Source organism: Argopecten irradians, chromosome 8 (genome assembly GCF_041381155.1).
Source record: "Argopecten irradians isolate NY chromosome 8, Ai_NY, whole genome shotgun sequence".
Taxonomy (NCBI): Eukaryota; Metazoa; Mollusca; class Bivalvia; order Pectinida; family Pectinidae; genus Argopecten; species Argopecten irradians.
The window spans coordinates 28,872,240-28,890,675 of record NC_091141.1 but is presented as its reverse complement, the minus strand read 5'-3'; the positions used below and the strand labels follow the sequence as shown (position 1 = coordinate 28,890,675).

Here is an 18,436-nt window from a genome sequence, read left to right as displayed (position 1 = left end):
CCTCATTCATACCCCAAAATGGTATAGAAAATCCTATGACCCATATGGGGATAAGTCATCTGAAAGAATTTCTGATGATGTTTTAGAAAAGCATGAAATTGCAATAATATAAATAATCCAAATTTAAATCAAAACGCTGTAATAAAACCATAACCGACTTTATTATAATTAACTTAGAATTATACATGGGCAATGAGTTCAAATCACAATGTGGTAAATTCAGGTTCACTCCTAGCTGCTGTATGCCTAGCTAAAAACTGTCTCTACTGGAATTCTTATGTATTTTGAGTAGACCCTTGATTTCCATCGACCACATGCTTGTATTTTCTGTTCAGAAATTTCCCTGGTGGCTGCCTCTGTAGCGGCCTCTATACGAAATGAGTGAGTTTTGTAATGAGACACTGGGATGCGCGAAAAAGTTAATGATTTCTTTAAAACAGCAGCTACCTGATAGCGAGTAATTGATGAACCATTCCTATGTATGAATAACTGCTGATTAACTGTATTTGGCCGAATCAAAAGGTATTTGTTCAGAAGTGAGACAGGGAAAATATCTGAGTTAGGATAACTGTTGATATGTAGTAATGCAGAGTGACCTCTCTGGTCAGTCTTTGATTCCCTGATACAAACTTTTAAATGTCTGGAAGGAGAATTTACAATGGTAACATCTGAAATTTCCAGTGGACGTGTATCATTACCATTGCTACTGGATGCTGAAAATTCTCCAACCTCAAAAATCCGAAATATGCTAAAGTAAATACCGCAGAAAAAAGTTCTGCTTCATATTTAGAGCTACATACTGATGAAAGGGAGGTAACCAGTTTTTCTAAGTAGGGGTAAAGTAATAGGGAGACGCTCATCCACGTGTTTGTTACCACGCTGTGCCCCTCAATAATTTTCTTAACAATAAAAACATTGTGTTGAATCCTGTTGACCCCAAAGATTATGCTCATGGGATATTCCACTCATATAAGTGGAAATTGTTGGATGCTTGAGTATCTCTGTAGTGACATATAAGATATAAATTGTACTAAATGGTCTGAGGGGACAGGCCAAATGCTCGACATATTATAAGAGGACCTGAATGCTTGGAAACACTGTAACGCTGAGTTGTAAGTTTTCCATGTAACTATTAGCCATTGCATTTTGAAGTAATCTATTAGCTTCAACCTTTACATCTCCCATAGGTGGGCGCAGGTATTTGGGTGGACAAAAGTTCTGCTGCTGGGACTGACCGGCGAACCTGGCCCACTGTTGACGAGAAATGGAATCAGCTATAACATTATATTTACCAGGAATGTGTTCTGCCCTTATGTTTAAATCGTAATTTAATGTCAACAAAACTAATGGCCTAATGATAGTCATCACACTTTGTGATTTAGAGGATTTTCTGTTTATAATTGTTACAACAGCTGCATTATCAATAATGGAACAAAACTTTCTGATTTCTTCATTTTATTTACCCCATAAACATAAATTGGAAATAACTCTAGAACTGTAATGTCTTTAAGGAGACCCCTGAAAGTATAACACCAAAGCCCTTTTCTTGACCACCTGCACTGTCTGTAATTGCTTCCATCGAAGCAGAGGTTGCTCCAGTGTCTATCCTGGAATTACTGATGTTTTCAAACAAACTGATGAGGAAATTAATAAGAAATCAGAATTAATTGAAGTTGGAGAGGACATGAAACTTTTTGTGACGCCAGCAGAGCCATTGGTAATTGAACAGGACAAAGATGAACCAGAGTGAACACATTTTTTTGCAGACCATGTATAACCTGTGAAAGAAACATACAGATGTAATGTGGTTGGAAACAACACAACATAATAAAGAGAGAAGAAATAATATCAGAAGGAAGGAATTGTACAGGCAATTTAGGATATTCCTTTACCATAGGAATGTATTTCATGATCAGAGATATATTAAAAGAAAACTAGCAGCTCTGCAACTTCAAAAACCAGTTTATCATCGCCGTGAAATAATGCCTGATTCGGTTGTAAATCTTGTGCGCTTTTGGTTTCCTAATCCAGAAAATGTAGCATACATGGGGAATCATTGTTGATATGCTACTATCCCAATACATTTTGGTGATGTTTCCTTTACCAGAAACATTATATAAATTAAATGTGCATATCTTTGTGTTATTTTCTCTGCTAATAGGATTTTATGTGTAGTGTATGTGTCTGAGTTTCTGGATAATCCCCGCCAAAACTGTGTTACGGTACAGTGATTTGTTTACTCAGCATGCGTAGCCTAGATGTTAGCAACAGTGTGTCTGTAAACTTCCGCTGAGGCTAACGGCAAATTCAAACTGTGATTGATAGGCACCTGATCCTATTTAATAATTACAAAAATTGAAAAGACAACTTATTTATAATTTTGTTCGTAAAACTAATAGCATATATGAATTCCTAACTAAAAATAAGCTAACATGACAAAATTAAAGTTTTATGTTTTCAAATACGTATATGAAATGAAAGTCTTTCCCTGAAGTGAGAGCTGCCAAATTTTTGTATTTAATTTCAGCACATTTTCCCAAGTTGTCTCCCTTTTATACCCCATTCATCCATTTCATGTATACCATTTTGCTTGTGTTTTGTATTGTATGTTATATAATGAATGAATGAAATAAGTGTACATAAAATGCATATTGCCGCACGATTTTTTTTAATCGACAATGTGTAGATGCTGTAATACCTGACGGGATCGTCTGAGTACGCTGTTCCCCGGGACTGGGTTTTGCACTGACGTGTGATGTACCAGAGGAGGCCGGACTTGTCCAGTTTTACCGCCGTCCCGACGTCACTACTCCAGTAGGTAGTTTACAAATAGGTGGTGGTCAATGTTACAATACCATAGTCAATCCAGCCGTCCTCTGTACAGCGGATGTGTGTTCCTGTGACATAACGTCTGGAGATAGCCTTGGTTCAGTGTTCCGGTGGATCATACAGCCACAGACGGGAGACCAGGGATCTGTGTGGTTCTGTAGACGTATCAACAATAACCTACCTAACACCGACCTTGACAGTGATGACTATACACTCAACGTGGCAGGTAAGTGTTAAAAGCTTAGACATAGCATTCGAGCTTGTAGTTCTTCAGTAAACATTACCTAACTTTATTATATTTCTAAAATGTACAACAACCAAACCCTGCAGCAAACATATGTAGCGTTTTAGCTTTTCTGGTGTTTATTCTCTCATCTATAACCCCTGAAACAGAATTTAGTTTCAAATAGTAAAATATACATGATAGTATAGGCGTTATTTTATTTCTTTGTTATGTTCGTAATACATATTTTAGGCAATAAATGATTATTATTAAATAAAAAAAATATCCAGAGGCGTCTTCATTAGAAAGTTGTGGTTATCCCGTTCAAAAGGAGCTGAACGGCCTGATATGAACTTGGCAATAATTTTTTAATATTGATAAATTACATTTTTAGAATGGTTACAACAGCAACTTAGGTTGTAAACACAGGGATCTGAGAATTAGTTAAAGTTTATATCAACTTGGACCCACCAGAGTGCCAATTAATCAGTTTTAGCCGATGTAGGGGTCTAGATAAAATCAGCAAAACTCGTATTCTACATATACTATACACCATAATGATGGAAAGGTCCCAGAAACAAAACAAATACCCCACCTACTGTAGTTTAAGCTGCTAAAAATAGTTTCCTGGTAGGTCTTCACAAACACGGCTACTTCCTTTCAAAATCATTGTACAGTACATAATTATGTAGAGTGTCATTACGTCCCATAAATCAAACAATTTTTTTTTTTAATTTTATATATAATATATAATGTAGGACTGGTTTTCAAGTTGTATTTAATACCCTTCAGCATCCCCTTGAAACATTACACTGGAATTCCAGGCCATTAACTCACCTTTCTACTGTACCCTACCACACCCTACAGAGTGACCAACACTTACATTTCAGACAGCAGGTACGGGGGCCATAGATAACACACTATGGCATCATATGATTTTTGTGAAAAACTCCAGAGTACATGTGATAAAACTGATGTTTCAACACAAACTGATGAGGAAATTAATAAGAAATCAGAATTAATTGAAGTTGGAGAGGACATGAAACTTTTTGTGACGCCAGCAGAGCCATTGGTAATTGAACAGGACAAAGATGAACCAGAGTGAACACATTGTTTTTGCAGACCATGTATAACCTGTGAAAAAAACATACAGATGTAATGTGGTTGGAAACAACACAACATAATAAAGAGAGAAGAAATGATATCAGAAGGAAGGAATTGTACAGGCAATTTAGGATATTCCTTTACCATAGGAATGTATTTCATGATCAGAGATATATTGAAAGAAAACTAGCAGCTCTGCAACTTAAAAAAACTAGTTTATCATCGCCGTGAAATAATGCCTGATTCGGTTGTAAATCTTGTGCGCTTTTGGTTTCCTAATCCAGAAAATGTAGCATACATGGGAAATCTTTGGGAATAACACTCCAATGGTTTTGTAAACTTCATGTATAACCTACCTAATTGTTGATATGCTACCATCCCAATACAGTTTGGTGATGTTTTCTTTACCAGAAACATTATATAAATTAAATGTGCATATCTTTGTGTTATTTTCTCTGCTAATTGGATTTTATGTGTAGTGTATGTGTCTGAGTTTCTGGATAATCCCCGCCAAAACTGTGTTACGGTACATTGATTTGTTTACTCAGCATGCGTAGCCTAGACTTTAGCAACAGTGTGTCTGTAAACTTCCGCTGAGGCTAACGGCAAATTCAAACTGTGATTGATAGGCACCTGGTCCTATTTGATAATTACAAAAATTGAAAAGACAACTTATTTATAATTCTGTTCGTAAAACTAATAGCATATATGAATTCCTAACTAAAAATAAGCTAACATGACAAAATTAAAGTTTTATGTTTTCAAATACGCATATGAAATGAAATTCTTTCCCTGAAGTGAGAGCTGCCAAATTTTTGTATTTTCAGCCATTTTCCCAAGTTGTCTCCCTTTTATACCCCATTCATCCATTTTATGTATACTGATTTGCTTGTGTTTTGTATTGTATGTTATATAATGAATGAATGAAATAAGTTTACATAAATGCATATTGCCGCACGATTTTTTTAATCGACAATGTGTAGATGATGTATACCTGACGGGATCGTCTGAGTACGCTGTTCCCGGGACTGGGTTTACACTGACGTGTGATGTACCAGAGGAGGCCGGACTTGTCCAGTTTTACCGCCGTCCCGACGTCACTACTCCAGTAGGTAGTATACAAATAGGTGGTGGTCAATGTTACAACACCATAGTCAATCCAGCCGTCCTCTGTACATCGGATGTGTGTTCCTGTGACATCGGATGTGTGTTCCTGTGTAACGTCTGGAGGTAACCATGGTACAGTATTTCGGTGGATCATACAGCCACAGACGGGAGACCAGGGATCTGTGTGGTTCTGTAGACGTATCAACAATAACCTACCTAACACCGACCTTGACAGTGATGACTATACACTCAACGTGGCAGGTAAGTGTTAAAAGCTTAGACATAGCATTCGAGCTTGTAGTTCTTCAGTAAACATTACCTAACTTTATTATATTTCTAAAATGTACAACAACCAAACCCTGCAGCAAACATATGTAGCGTTTGAGCTTTTCTGGTGTTTATTCTCTTATCTATAACCCCTGAAACAGAATTTAGTTTCAAATAGTAAAATATACATGATAGTATAGGAGTTATTTTATTTCTTTTTTTATGTGCGTAATACATATTTTAGGCAATAAATGATTATTATAAAATAAAATATCCAGAGGTGTCTTCATTAGAAAGTTGTGGTTATCTCGTTCAAAAGTAGCTTTTATAATATTGATAAATTACATTTTTAGAATGGTTACAACAGCAACTTAGGTTGTAAACACAGGGATCTGAGAATTAGTTAAAGTTTATATCAACTTGGACCCACCAGAATGCCAATTAATCAGTTTTAGCCGATGTATGGGTCTAGATAATAATCGGCAAAACTATACACCATAATGATGGAAAGGTCCCAGAGACAAAAAAATACACCACCTACTGTAGTTTAAGCTGCTAAAATAGTTTCCTGGTAGGTCTTCACAAACACGGCTTCTTCCTTTCAAAATCATTGTACAGTACATAACTATGCAGAGTGTCATTACTTCCCATAAAACAAACACTAGCTTAAAATATGCAAAACCCAGAAGCTAATTAGATGGACGATTATACTATTAATTAGATAATCCCTGTCAAACAGCTCATGTGACCCTAAGATGCTATCATCTTAAGTAGATCATGAGAAAATCCATTCAAAGTGCTTCAATTACAAAAGTTACTTACTTTCACCCATTACCGCCATTAAAAAGTTTGAGCTTTTAATTTTATTTAAAGTTAAAAATATGAAAAATAATTTATTGCATCCCGAAAAAAAAATCCTTGGCACTATATCCTATATGGAATGAAGTACTGATTAAATGATGAGTATTATTTAAACTCTGTCGGCGGTGGAGCATCTTTAAAGCATTTTTATCTAGGTGTAACAAAATCAATATTCCACATTTAGACAACTTTTACGATCAACAGTGAGGCAGCAGACACAATTTTAACTCCCTTCCTTCGATGAAGGTCTTAATACGCTCATAAAACAAGCTTAAATATTTTTTTAATTCTCATGTTTAATTAATCCGGACGTAAACAATGAATATGCGAATGTTGACACCTGTTTACATTTCACCTCTGAAATTATCATGACAATCATGACATGCCCATAAACAACATAGCACATAGAATATAATATGCAGCTGACTCTAAGGTTTTCATGTAAACCATTTAACTTATCAGTGACTAGTCGTAAAAAAACATTTTTGAAATGATAGTTTCGAGACAAAAGTACACAATCTATACAAAGTTCTCGAGGCTTTATTCACATAACGAGTTAAAAAACATCTTCGTATTTAAAAATTCGAAATGTGATTTAGACATGATTCAAACAACTTTTTTCAGACGGCCCTAGTACCTCAATAGCCCTGTCCCCACCGGACACTACCTACATTAGGACAGAGAGTGACACATTAGCGGACATAATCTGTACAGCGGACTGTAGACCGCACTGTACCTTTGTCTGGACACGACCGGACAACACCAACTTCACTGTGTCACCTGTGTTGTCACTGGGACAACTGGACAGATCAGAACACGGAACGTACAGATGTACTGCTAGGAATGATGTCGGGGAGTCGTGTATTACACTTAGAATATTAGTACAATGTGAGCAATGTGTGATTTAGTTTGATTGTAAAATTAATTACTTAATAATAAACTCTGGATTTGTTAAACGTCACTATTCATTTATAAGAACTGATTCAAATATCATATTTTCAAATTGTTTAGATGTAAAGGAAGGTTGACAAATATACACATACTTGATATACATTAACGTGTGCGCGTCAAAATGGTGTTCATATAAACACGAACGCCAAATTCGTTGATAACGTAATGAAGCGAACACAACACGGAAATTTCAATATTTTATTTTATATACATCTACTTTATTTACAACACATGTATTTAAACGTCACTTGGTTACATTTACTAGCTTCCTACTTTTTCCAAAAATCTTGCTAAGCTGTGCTTCGCCTCGGAAAATAGGCAAGTCTCGAGAAATCAGAAGCTTGCTATATTCCAAAACCCCAAACTTTAACTATACAATGTTTTTTACATATTTTAAACATTAATCCTACAAACCTTTTACAGATAGCCCCGGTACCTCCGTAGCCCTGTCTCCGCCGAATACTACCTACATCAGGACGGAGGGTGACACGTTACCGGACATCACCTGTACAGCGGACTGTAGACCTGACTGTACCTTTGTCTGGACACGACCGGACAACACCAACTTTACTATGTCATCTGTGTTGTCACTGGGACGACTGGACAGATCGGAACAGGGATCTTACAGGTGTATTGCTAGAAATGTTGCCGGGAAGTCGACTATTTACGCAACAGTAAATATGAAATGTTAGTACTCCTTCGTCCGTCTGGTAATAATTCCTCGAAATATCTGCTATTTTATACTACTGAAAAGATTTTAACCAGAATTGGTATAAATTAGTGTAATAAAATATTGATTCTACTCCTTTGTAATTTAATGGGAATGAAAGAAAATTTATATATTTTAATATGTTTACTCATAGTCGGATTTTATTGGAATAAGTTGGTATAAACTGACGCCACTTTGGCCGGAGGGATACTAAATGCAATTTGCTACTATAGTCATAATTCACCGAACAGTTTATAACCAAATTTGGCAAGAAACATTCTGGTGTTGCCAGATCAGAAACATATATGCCTTATATATGTTTCTGACAGGATATACAGACTATTTGGCATTTATGGTAAATCCGAACCCCCTAGTATCTGCAACGGGGATACAGGAACATAGCAACATCGTTTAAACCCTTCATCTGTAGAAAGAACTGTAGAATTCCTTTTAAGTATACAGTATCTCATCGTTAAGGGGCGAATTATGTATAAATAATTAGGAAATAAACGCTTATCCTATACATTTGTCTCGTCTAATAAGTTTGATGAGCGATACAGTCCCTAATTTGGGCATTGTAACCAATACGTCATGCAAAAGAAATAACCAACGATCGAGAGGGAGCAAATAGGAAAGGATCACCACATTCTTATTTGTCTTTACCAGATAGACCGTCTACAGTAAGTTTGACTCCACCAACTGTGATCTATACTCCTACCGTAATGCAACAACTGTTGGTGTACATATCAATGTTACCTGTAAGTAAAAAAACATTTTTCTGTTCAAGACGGACCATCCTCCGTAAGTTTGACTCCACCAACTGTGACCTATACGCCTACGGAGGGACAATCTATCCCCACCATCACGTGTTTTGCTGACTGTAACCCTGCCTGTACCTACAGCTGGACAAAAGATGGACAGTCCTATACAACAGGGTCAGGTCTCCAGCTCACCAACATACAGCGAGGTCAGACCGGCGTGTACAGGTGTACAGCAAGTAATGTACATGGTAGTACTACAACTGTGGGAGTCAATGTTACAACTTATTGTACGTATATGTCAGTTTAGTCATTTAAACATTTAGTTATCCATAAATTGGTTTTGTTCGATATTCGCTTACGTGAAATGTCTTTTATCAGAACATTCCTAATACAATATCAAATCAAACATATGTCTGAAGAGAATATGTTCATAACAAAGCAAATATCAAGACGATGCTTGCGTTTATCAAATATATTACACATGTAGACATCTAAATACATTATTTATTCCCAGATGGCCCAGGTACCTCCATAACTTTGTCTCCATCAGACTCTATCTACACATGGACAGAGGGTGACACGTTACCGGACATCACCTGTACAGCGGACTGTAGACCTGCCTGTACCTTTGTCTGGACACGACCGGACAACACCAACTTTACTGTGTCACCTGAATTGTCACTGGGACAACTGAACAGAATAGAACATGGAGCGTACAGATGTTCTGCTAGGAATGTTGCTGGGGAGTCGACTACGTCAATCATCTTAACAGTTTTTTGTAGAGGATATATGCATATTTTTTTTATTATAAGACTTCGTATTTTGTCTAGGGTGTTGTTGAATGACTATTATGTTTTTCATTGATACATTATTTTGTATCGCAATGTAAATTAGGGTAATATGCATGTACATGTTTGTGTTCACGTGGCAATAACGTTTTTTTTAATAAGCTATAATCTTAATTTTATGAAGCTTTTTGAAAGAATGTTTATTTAAAGTGCACGAAAATGATATAGTGTGTAGGCATGCCACTAAAAAATCATATAAAACTTGCACTGCTGTCAATGGTTATAAAACATCATAACAAAATGAATAGCATGACATTGTCCAAGGCGATATTTTGTATGAATATTTTTAGCTTAAAAAGTGTTGCATTCTGACAACGACGTGTTTTTTACTGTAAATCATAGTTCATTATCTCGGAATTCCGCTATTAATACCCTTCTGTAAAGAATGTAATGTTGTTTTCAATTCCAACACTTTGTTTTTGAACATCATGACAGATGGTACACATTTGAGACACATTTCGATGAATTCTACATATTGTATTACGCTATATTACAGTATATTATGTTAGCTGTAATTGTGGGTGTACATACGTGCAAATAGTTAGCCTAAACAGAAGAAAACCTTCTCTTCAATATATTATATTCTAGATGATGCAGATTATTATTGAAAGGAGTAAAAACAACATATAACTCACCATTTGCATGAAAACATACAAAACCGTTAAAGGATTTACAAAAGATCCGCAAAAATCAACCTCAAATTTTATTTGTTGATTTTCACAATACTTAAAGTATTGATTAATTTGGTTGGTTGTTTGGTTTGTTGTTAATATCCTACTAACAACAAAAGTTATTAAGGAATTGATTAAAATTGGACATCGATCTCTACAATTTCAGTTATCATACACAATTCGTGTATTAAGAAACATGTTTTAACATAGTCACATCTTCCACAGATGGCCCTGGATCCTCTGTAACCTTTTCACCACAGACGACAAGTTATGATGAAATTGAGGGTGACACGTTACCGGACATCACCTGTACAGCGGACTGTAGACCTGACTGTACCTTTGTCTGGACACGACCGGACAACACCAACTTTACTGTGTCACCTGTGTTGTCACTGGGACAACTGGACAGATCAGAACACGGGACGTACAGATGTACCGGTAGGAATGTTGTTCGAGAGGCGACTAAGTCTATCAGTGTGACTGTTCAATGTAAGTATGATATTGGGTAAATGTGACTGTAAAAAGAGACATTTTGCAAAATTGTTTTCTTATTATAGTGATTCCATTTAATTTCAGGTGAGCCACAACCACATCAAATACTGCACCGAAACCAAACGATGGATTTACAGCAATCCGAAAACCTTGTTTTGCAAGCTATGTTTACTGCGGTCCCGGCACCATCGTTTACATGGACTTTTCAGTCATCCAAATCTGTTAATGTCCAGCAATTAGTCAATGGGACGGATGACGTTCTGATACGAAACACGTTTGACACAGAGAATATATCAGCGAGGTCAGTAGTGACTCGTCAGAATATTGAGGAAGATTGGTTTGGAATGTACAAGGTGACGGCCACCAACGCATTTGGTACCGCAGTGTTACGTTTTACAGTTCGGGAAAAAAGTAAGTTTCGTTTTTGGAGGTTTGAAAAAAGATTAATATTAAATGTATGTTATAAATGCTTTTAAGGATATGTATTGGTCTTGCAATAGATACATATTTATCATATGTATTAACGTATTAAAATGAATGGCAATAACCAAAAGTTAACAAAGGAATATAAATCTAATTATGAACGCTACTTGCTCATTGTAACAATTATTACGGTAAATTAAAGTTATATTTCAAATACATTCGGATGCCTTATTTGTACTGTTAAATTGATGATTTTATGCCTAGTGTATGTTTAGATGGAAACATACCTGCATAAATTAATTTACAATTACTACCAATACGGTACAAATGAGAATTGAAATTGTAGACACACAATTTGACGTTATGGTCTCCTCGTATGTACTCATTTCACTTCACTTCATTTCTAAATGTAATTAAAGTTGGAGCACTACTGCCAAAAGTCATTTTCAGCTCTAACCTGTACTTACATATTCAACACCTATGCGCTGAAAGTACTGTAACTATCAAAATATTTTGGTGATGAATAACATATTAAAAACTCTCCTTGATTGGTGAGTAAGAAAATACGGCACATATAATTTTTAATGTTCTTAAATATAAAAATAGATTTACAGAACTTAGAAGTTTGTGCTATATTGGATGGAATTGATCAATTACAAATAAAAAACATACCATATACCCCTTGGAATATGCAACAGATGATTACAAGTGTTGAATATTAGTTTGATTGAAGTAAGAGAAAATCGTTCAACATAGATATAATTGGGAAAAACAATTTAAACTCAAGATAATTCTTATCAATGCAAAAATCAATCATCATTACCTGAGCGTAAATAAGTACATGTATCCTTATATAATGTACATGTACGTAAAACATACATTTTCGGTCTGACAGGGAACCCAGGAATCCCAACGATATCCCTGGTAGCTTGTACTCAGCCCAATTCTGCTGAAATATCTTGGAGTGGGGGAGGGGACACACAGTACTACCAAGTTTTGTTTAGTGACGACAGATTTCTGAACTCAAAGGAGGTTTATCCATCGATGATACCAAGCCAAGCAGATAGAAAAGATGGGTATAGTCTAACCATAGAAAATCTCGTCGCTGGACAAGCATACTTCTTTAAAGTTACAGCCTACAACTCATATGGAAACACGACATCTACTGAAGCTGTGGGTTGTGTTGTGCGGGAAGGTAAATTCAAGGGGAAAGGAGAACATCTATATATATTAAACGATAACAAATTTAATAGTTATTAACTGTGTACACGTGAACAAGACAATCGATACTATAAAACACGATGGACTAACATATAGAAATTTGAATCATAACACATTCTGGAATGAAAATAAATTAAAAAACATGTAACCTTTCTTCGACATTTAAGAAGATTATCAAACATGTGTTTCTTTTTCATCTTCCTTTTATCATATACAGAAAATTCCTTCGGAACAGATGGTGTGTTTGTAACGGGAGTAGTCCTGACAGTTGTTGGAGTTATATCACTTCTAATTGGTATCGGTCTCGTGATTTTCGTCACAAGTGAGTACAATTTCCACATACACATTAAACATTTTAGGACGTGGATCATTTTGTAAAGGAAAACGCAGCACGTATACAAAGTTGATCAGTGATAAAGATATATGTGTATTTGTCTTACAGGAAACAGACTAGCGTGCTGTAGGTAAGTAGAGAATACTCCTTTACACTAAATGTTTCCGTATGAAATAAGCAGAATACATTCGGCGAAAGTCGAATAAACTTTACATCGAGAAACACCTTTTTAAGTTTAAAGAAGCATCTGACATTTGACAGTTGATTCCCACCATTTGGTGTTATAGGGCTATATTTCACATAGTTATACATACATACATACATACATACATATATAAACATATACACATACATACATACATACATACATACATACATACATACATACATACATACATACATACATACATACATACATGCATACATACATACATACATACATTACATACATACATACATACATATTCATCTTAAAGTATTCCTGTTAAAATAGAAAAACGTTTTTTTTATATTTTTACAGCCCCGACCAGATTCCGAAACAAGACACATATCAAGACATACAACTTTCAGATCGAGGTAATGTTGATAAATACCATATTATATAATTTGATATTCAATATCATTACATACGGTGGGCTATCAGTTGAGATGTTTTCTTTGGCTAATATGCAGACTTTGAAAATACTTCATGAAATGTGATAAAATATTTAACATATGTCATAGAAGTATTGTTTTGTTCCTTTCCATAAACATACCCCTATCCATTACAGATGGCGCCCGTCAAAACAATACGGATAGGTAAGTAAGTTTTCCTCATTTATTTCAAGGAATAAATTAGAATCCATATCATGTTCCACAATACAGAAAAAAAGTCCATATTTCATTTGAATAATAAAATGTTAAAGCAAATATATATGCACTTTGGGTAATGGGCAATGAGCTCTTCTGTAAAATAAAGACTGAAACATTCCATCTGAATGTGTAAACAACTGAATTGATATATGATCAGACATCAAAACCTAACATCTATCAATTTGTGTATAATTGAATGGTTCACTTGTGATTTTCAGGTGTAATTGTTTAAGGAGAGGGCGTGTATTGGCATGTTGCCTGTTGTTCAATTCCTATTGTCTTTAACATCTGACAATAAAGTATTCTGAAATGAAGAAATCGCTTGACCTTAATACACTAATGACTTTTTCAGAAATCGAAAAGAAACAATATGACCTCGACCTTTAGTGCATTAGGATCAGAAATGAATACTAGCATGGATTAGGTTTACTTATATTCTTCTTAAATACTAACTTCTCATCACGCAAATAGATTTTTTTTATATATTGTGGCATTAGTATAAAATATCTCATTAGTTCCCATGTCGTGTTTCCTTTAATGAGGACGGTAGACTCATTAAAGTTGTTTTGGAGATTCCACGGCAACAATCTTTCAGTGGAAACATTTCTGTTTTCATTTAGTGTCATTTTTGACTATAAGGCCCCCAGACAGACGTGTAAATGACTGCAAGTCTCCAATATAGTGTCTATCTTACCTCACAAATTATCCTCCGAACGTATGAACATATTTATGTAGTACTGCACGGTCGATAGTTGTGGTGCGAGATACAAAGCATCGGGTTAGTATCAACTTATCTGATCATATGTGTACATTTGTAAGAATGTTTACAGCGTAAATGATGGCTCAATTGATCTGTCTGTATCTATTTTACAATATCTTTATTCGTTTTATCTGATATGTTCGTAATCTGATTGACATAGTAGATGTTTTATAACTGTGACTTTGATTTAACTAACGATCTAGTAAACCCTAGCCAAAAAATATCCAGTCCTAACTGAAATTATCACCTAAGATAGATTAAGGAATAACATTCATTATTATATGTGACACAAATTATGTATCGTAAAAAAATGTATTTGTTTCTACATTTTGTTACGATGTTACCGTAATTACCATCATTTAGATCCCCGTATCAACACCTAGACACCAGTAAGATTGCCAAGCCGTCTGTGTACTCAGAAATTGGAGGACATCAACAGGGTAAGGAATTCTGAAGCGAATGAAAAATATTTTGTTTTAAATCCAAGCGGAAAGAGGTTGGGATCAATCTTGTTATATACATTTGTAGATTCTATTTTTAATTACTATTTTGATACAGAAATATAAATATTAATGTAAAGACATTAATGAAAGCATAACATTCATTAAGCGATGACGAATCCGTTGTAAAACCATGAAGTGTTGCTTTTAAACATATGAATTAATCTTATACATATCTTACAAACCAACGGGAAAAAACAACTGCATATTATGCACGTGTCTTATCTCTCATAGAATTGTTAATTATTTTAAAAAATGAAGTAAAATATATAATTCTCTTTATATTTTCAGTTTCCGAAGATGTTAACAACGGAAATGGCGGGTATGTGTAATCCTATGTAAACTTTAAAAAGTTTCATCAGGACCCTGTTACCTGGATGCATTTATGCCCAAACAAATACCTTATAAGTTTTTCACCTTCTTGCTGTGTCTTGCTTTTCTTCAGAGGATCTCGTATGTCATGCTGTTTTTTTGTCTAAAGCAACATTATATCTTATTCAAACATGACGTTGATTTGACTTTTTACATTTTCACATTTTAAAATGAATTGATGTGAAAAACGAAGCTTTCTAATACACACATGTCTTGAGCGTACTATGTGAACAGACATCACTCGCAATATACTTCTTTTGTTCAATATATATAAAATCAGAGCCTATCTCCATTGCGTCAATACTCAGCTCAAGGCCAATCGTGAGGTGTTGTCAAGGGAGAAGTAAAAAAGATATACGATCGTAAATGTAGTCCACTTTACTATCAATGCAATGGGGACAGTAGGTAAAAATGTAAATCCTACCTTTCTTGTTTTGATTTCGATGACTGAAGAAAAAAAGTCGATTTAGCTTTGTAACATAGCTATACAAAAACCAAATCGACAATTACTATGCATTTTAGGTGCTTTTCTAGGTTTCAGACCATATCATAAAATCATTTTTGTCGTCGTTTGAACATTAATTATCACCAAATATAGAACATGTTCTAAACGTTTTCGCTCTCGAGCACATTGATATCCAACTAACCCGTATATGATGACCAAATATAAAATATCACAAATTTGTATTTCTCGAACCATCAACATATAATTTGATGTAATGAAGAAAAAGGAAAATAAGCATTTAAGTATAAGTAGATAAGTTTGAAGAACATAACATTGTGTTTTATTCTTTACATGCATATCCACAGGCCTTACGAGTCATTGGAGGGACGATCCAATCCAAACCATTATGAAGACCTCCAGAGTAATCTTTCCGGTCGGTAATTAAACAAAAACATAATTCATACCAATCCTAAATGTGGTAGGAAATAAGTAATTGAAAACAAGTTTAGTTTTAATTTTGTTATCAAAGCTGAAACATTTATCTCAGATTTTCAAAATAGTCTGATACATATATAAATAAACATAAAGAAAGAGAGAATAAATAAAAACTCGTTTGTGCTATTGCAATCAGACTTTGTTTCTGACGAAAATGAATATATTAGATGTTGTAAACATATTTTTTCTGTATGTTGTCAGGTAACAGCGAGACCTATATCAATACAATCATGCCTGATGATTGTTGACATAGATACAGCAGTACGGTCAGTCATATGGAATAGACTTCATCATCCGTCATGGAATGCTGAGAAAGCGTGTAGTCCTATAAGAGAATGAAGTTTTAAGAGCACACTCTTCATCTATCAAAAACGCTAAATATTGATTATATACCTACATTTAAAACTGTTTAAGCGATATGTTGTAATCGTCAGCATATCGTCAATACATAGGGTTGATTCATATGTTGTTTTTATAATCGGGCTAAAACTGTCGTTTGCATCATTTGTGAATAGATTCGTATCGCAACGGATATCATGTGAATATATATGTAATCACCATTTTATATTAATCGATTTTATGTTCTTACAAACTAACAAAAGAATATCACCAAACAAAAATATCTAATGAACTATGTCAACCTCATTAAGAGTGACTTGAACGGAACTTTCCCTATATATAAAAACGTATAATAAACATGTATTAGAACTAGGGTTTACATTGACAATAAATCGGTTGTAATGAGAAGTTGGTATCGCTATGACCTACACACAAATATGTAATTGTATGCCCTCAGTTTGTGTAATGCGCGAAATTAGTATTGGCTTCCCTTTACGGCATCTTACTGCCAGAATTCGAACTCATACCTGTAAACATGTTTTTATCTAGAAATATCCAAAGAGTTTCTGTGATCGATGCATTTTCTTGTTATATTATATGACCTACGTCAAGGTGAGTATTTATTGTATTTTTGTATTTGTGTACTGAAATCCGCCTCCAGTACGAATAAAGCATACACGAAATACCTACTTTATAGTACTGTCATAATCATTTTAGTTTTTCTTTCCTGATGATTTGTAATGTATATTTATGGTTTTGTTTGCAAATTAGCTTCACTTATAATAACTTATATTTCCAATTACGTTATTGTAATATTGCTAATATTACATTTGAAATAAATGTTATTGTCATAGACATTTAATGGGTCCTGAGGTTTTTCTTTTAAAAGGTAACGATTAGATACTTAACCATCATGTCAGTTAGAAATTCTTTCTACAACATTGCAGTAAATTATATCAAAGACATCGTTATCTCATATAACCACTTATGTCTACAACAATAATGGTTGTTTGCATAACTTGTTCACATGTCGTTGCTGTTTCTTTAATTTGTATCGATGTGTACTTATTAGAATTAAAACACATGATCATTTCAATATCCTCCTTGCCAGCATGATATTCATAAAATGTAATAATCCTAAAAAGCTGTATTTATAGATTTCAAAAATGGTTGAAACAGTCATGAATATAGGTAATGCAAAAATACTTAAAATACTTAAAAACAATGTTTCTAGAACGACTACAGCTCAACAGAATTAAAATGAATTTAATTGTTGACTGATTGGGTTGACAAGTCGGGATTGAAAGAAGCACCAACCAGAAAGTGCTACCACTTTCGAAGGGATTGTGCAATTTCATCCCGGCTTATATCAACTTATAGAAATCTTGGTCATATCGCATATACAAAACTGGTGATATCAATAGTAAACAAACGATAAGGTCCACTTGTTGTACGCTTTCACTAATTTTTTTTTCGTTTTAAACACTCAAATCATACAGAGTATACGCTAAACGTGAAAGAAATGTAATATATTTATCCACATTTTTTTACAATAAAAAGATATATCAATTTCTGTCGTTTATATCTTTTTTTCTTTTCAATATGTCTGGATGTATAATATAAAGTAGATCAATGATTATCGGTATGTTCCAAATACACGAATCTGTACATATAAAAGCATTGTAATAAAATCTTATAAATCATCAAACTTGTCAAATATGAAAAGACACTTACTCAGCGGTTTGCAATCCTGTACTACTTAACATACGATGGGTGTTCCAAAAATAATGTCATCTGGCCTCTGTTTCGTGGAAATCGGCTTCGGCTGAAAGTGTGATCAATGGAGCATGACACAAGTACACATCTTCTCCA

The 18,436-nt window shown here is 34.5% G+C and overlaps 1 protein-coding gene and 1 pseudogene across 1 annotated transcript; one reads left to right on the top strand and one right to left on the bottom strand.

The window, feature by feature from the left end:
- Positions 1-210: 210 nt before the first annotated feature.
- On the bottom strand, positions 211-1,468 carry LOC138329824 (uncharacterized; annotated as a pseudogene).
- A 777-nt stretch (positions 1,469-2,245) lies between these two features.
- LOC138329823 (neural cell adhesion molecule 1-like) lies at positions 2,246-18,134 on the top strand. Its single transcript, XM_069277116.1, is given in 19 exon segments — positions 2,246-2,270; positions 2,765-3,055; positions 5,140-5,342; positions 5,344-5,524; positions 7,016-7,252; positions 7,766-8,029; positions 8,839-9,099; positions 9,327-9,590; positions 10,557-10,820; positions 10,908-11,234; positions 12,142-12,441; positions 12,685-12,789; positions 12,910-12,931; positions 13,322-13,377; positions 13,572-13,599; positions 14,777-14,853; positions 15,205-15,235; positions 16,096-16,163; positions 16,427-18,134. Coding segments are annotated over 19 exon segments (3,051 nt in total). The 3' UTR covers positions 16,474-18,134.
- Positions 18,135-18,436: the final 302 nt, after the last annotated feature.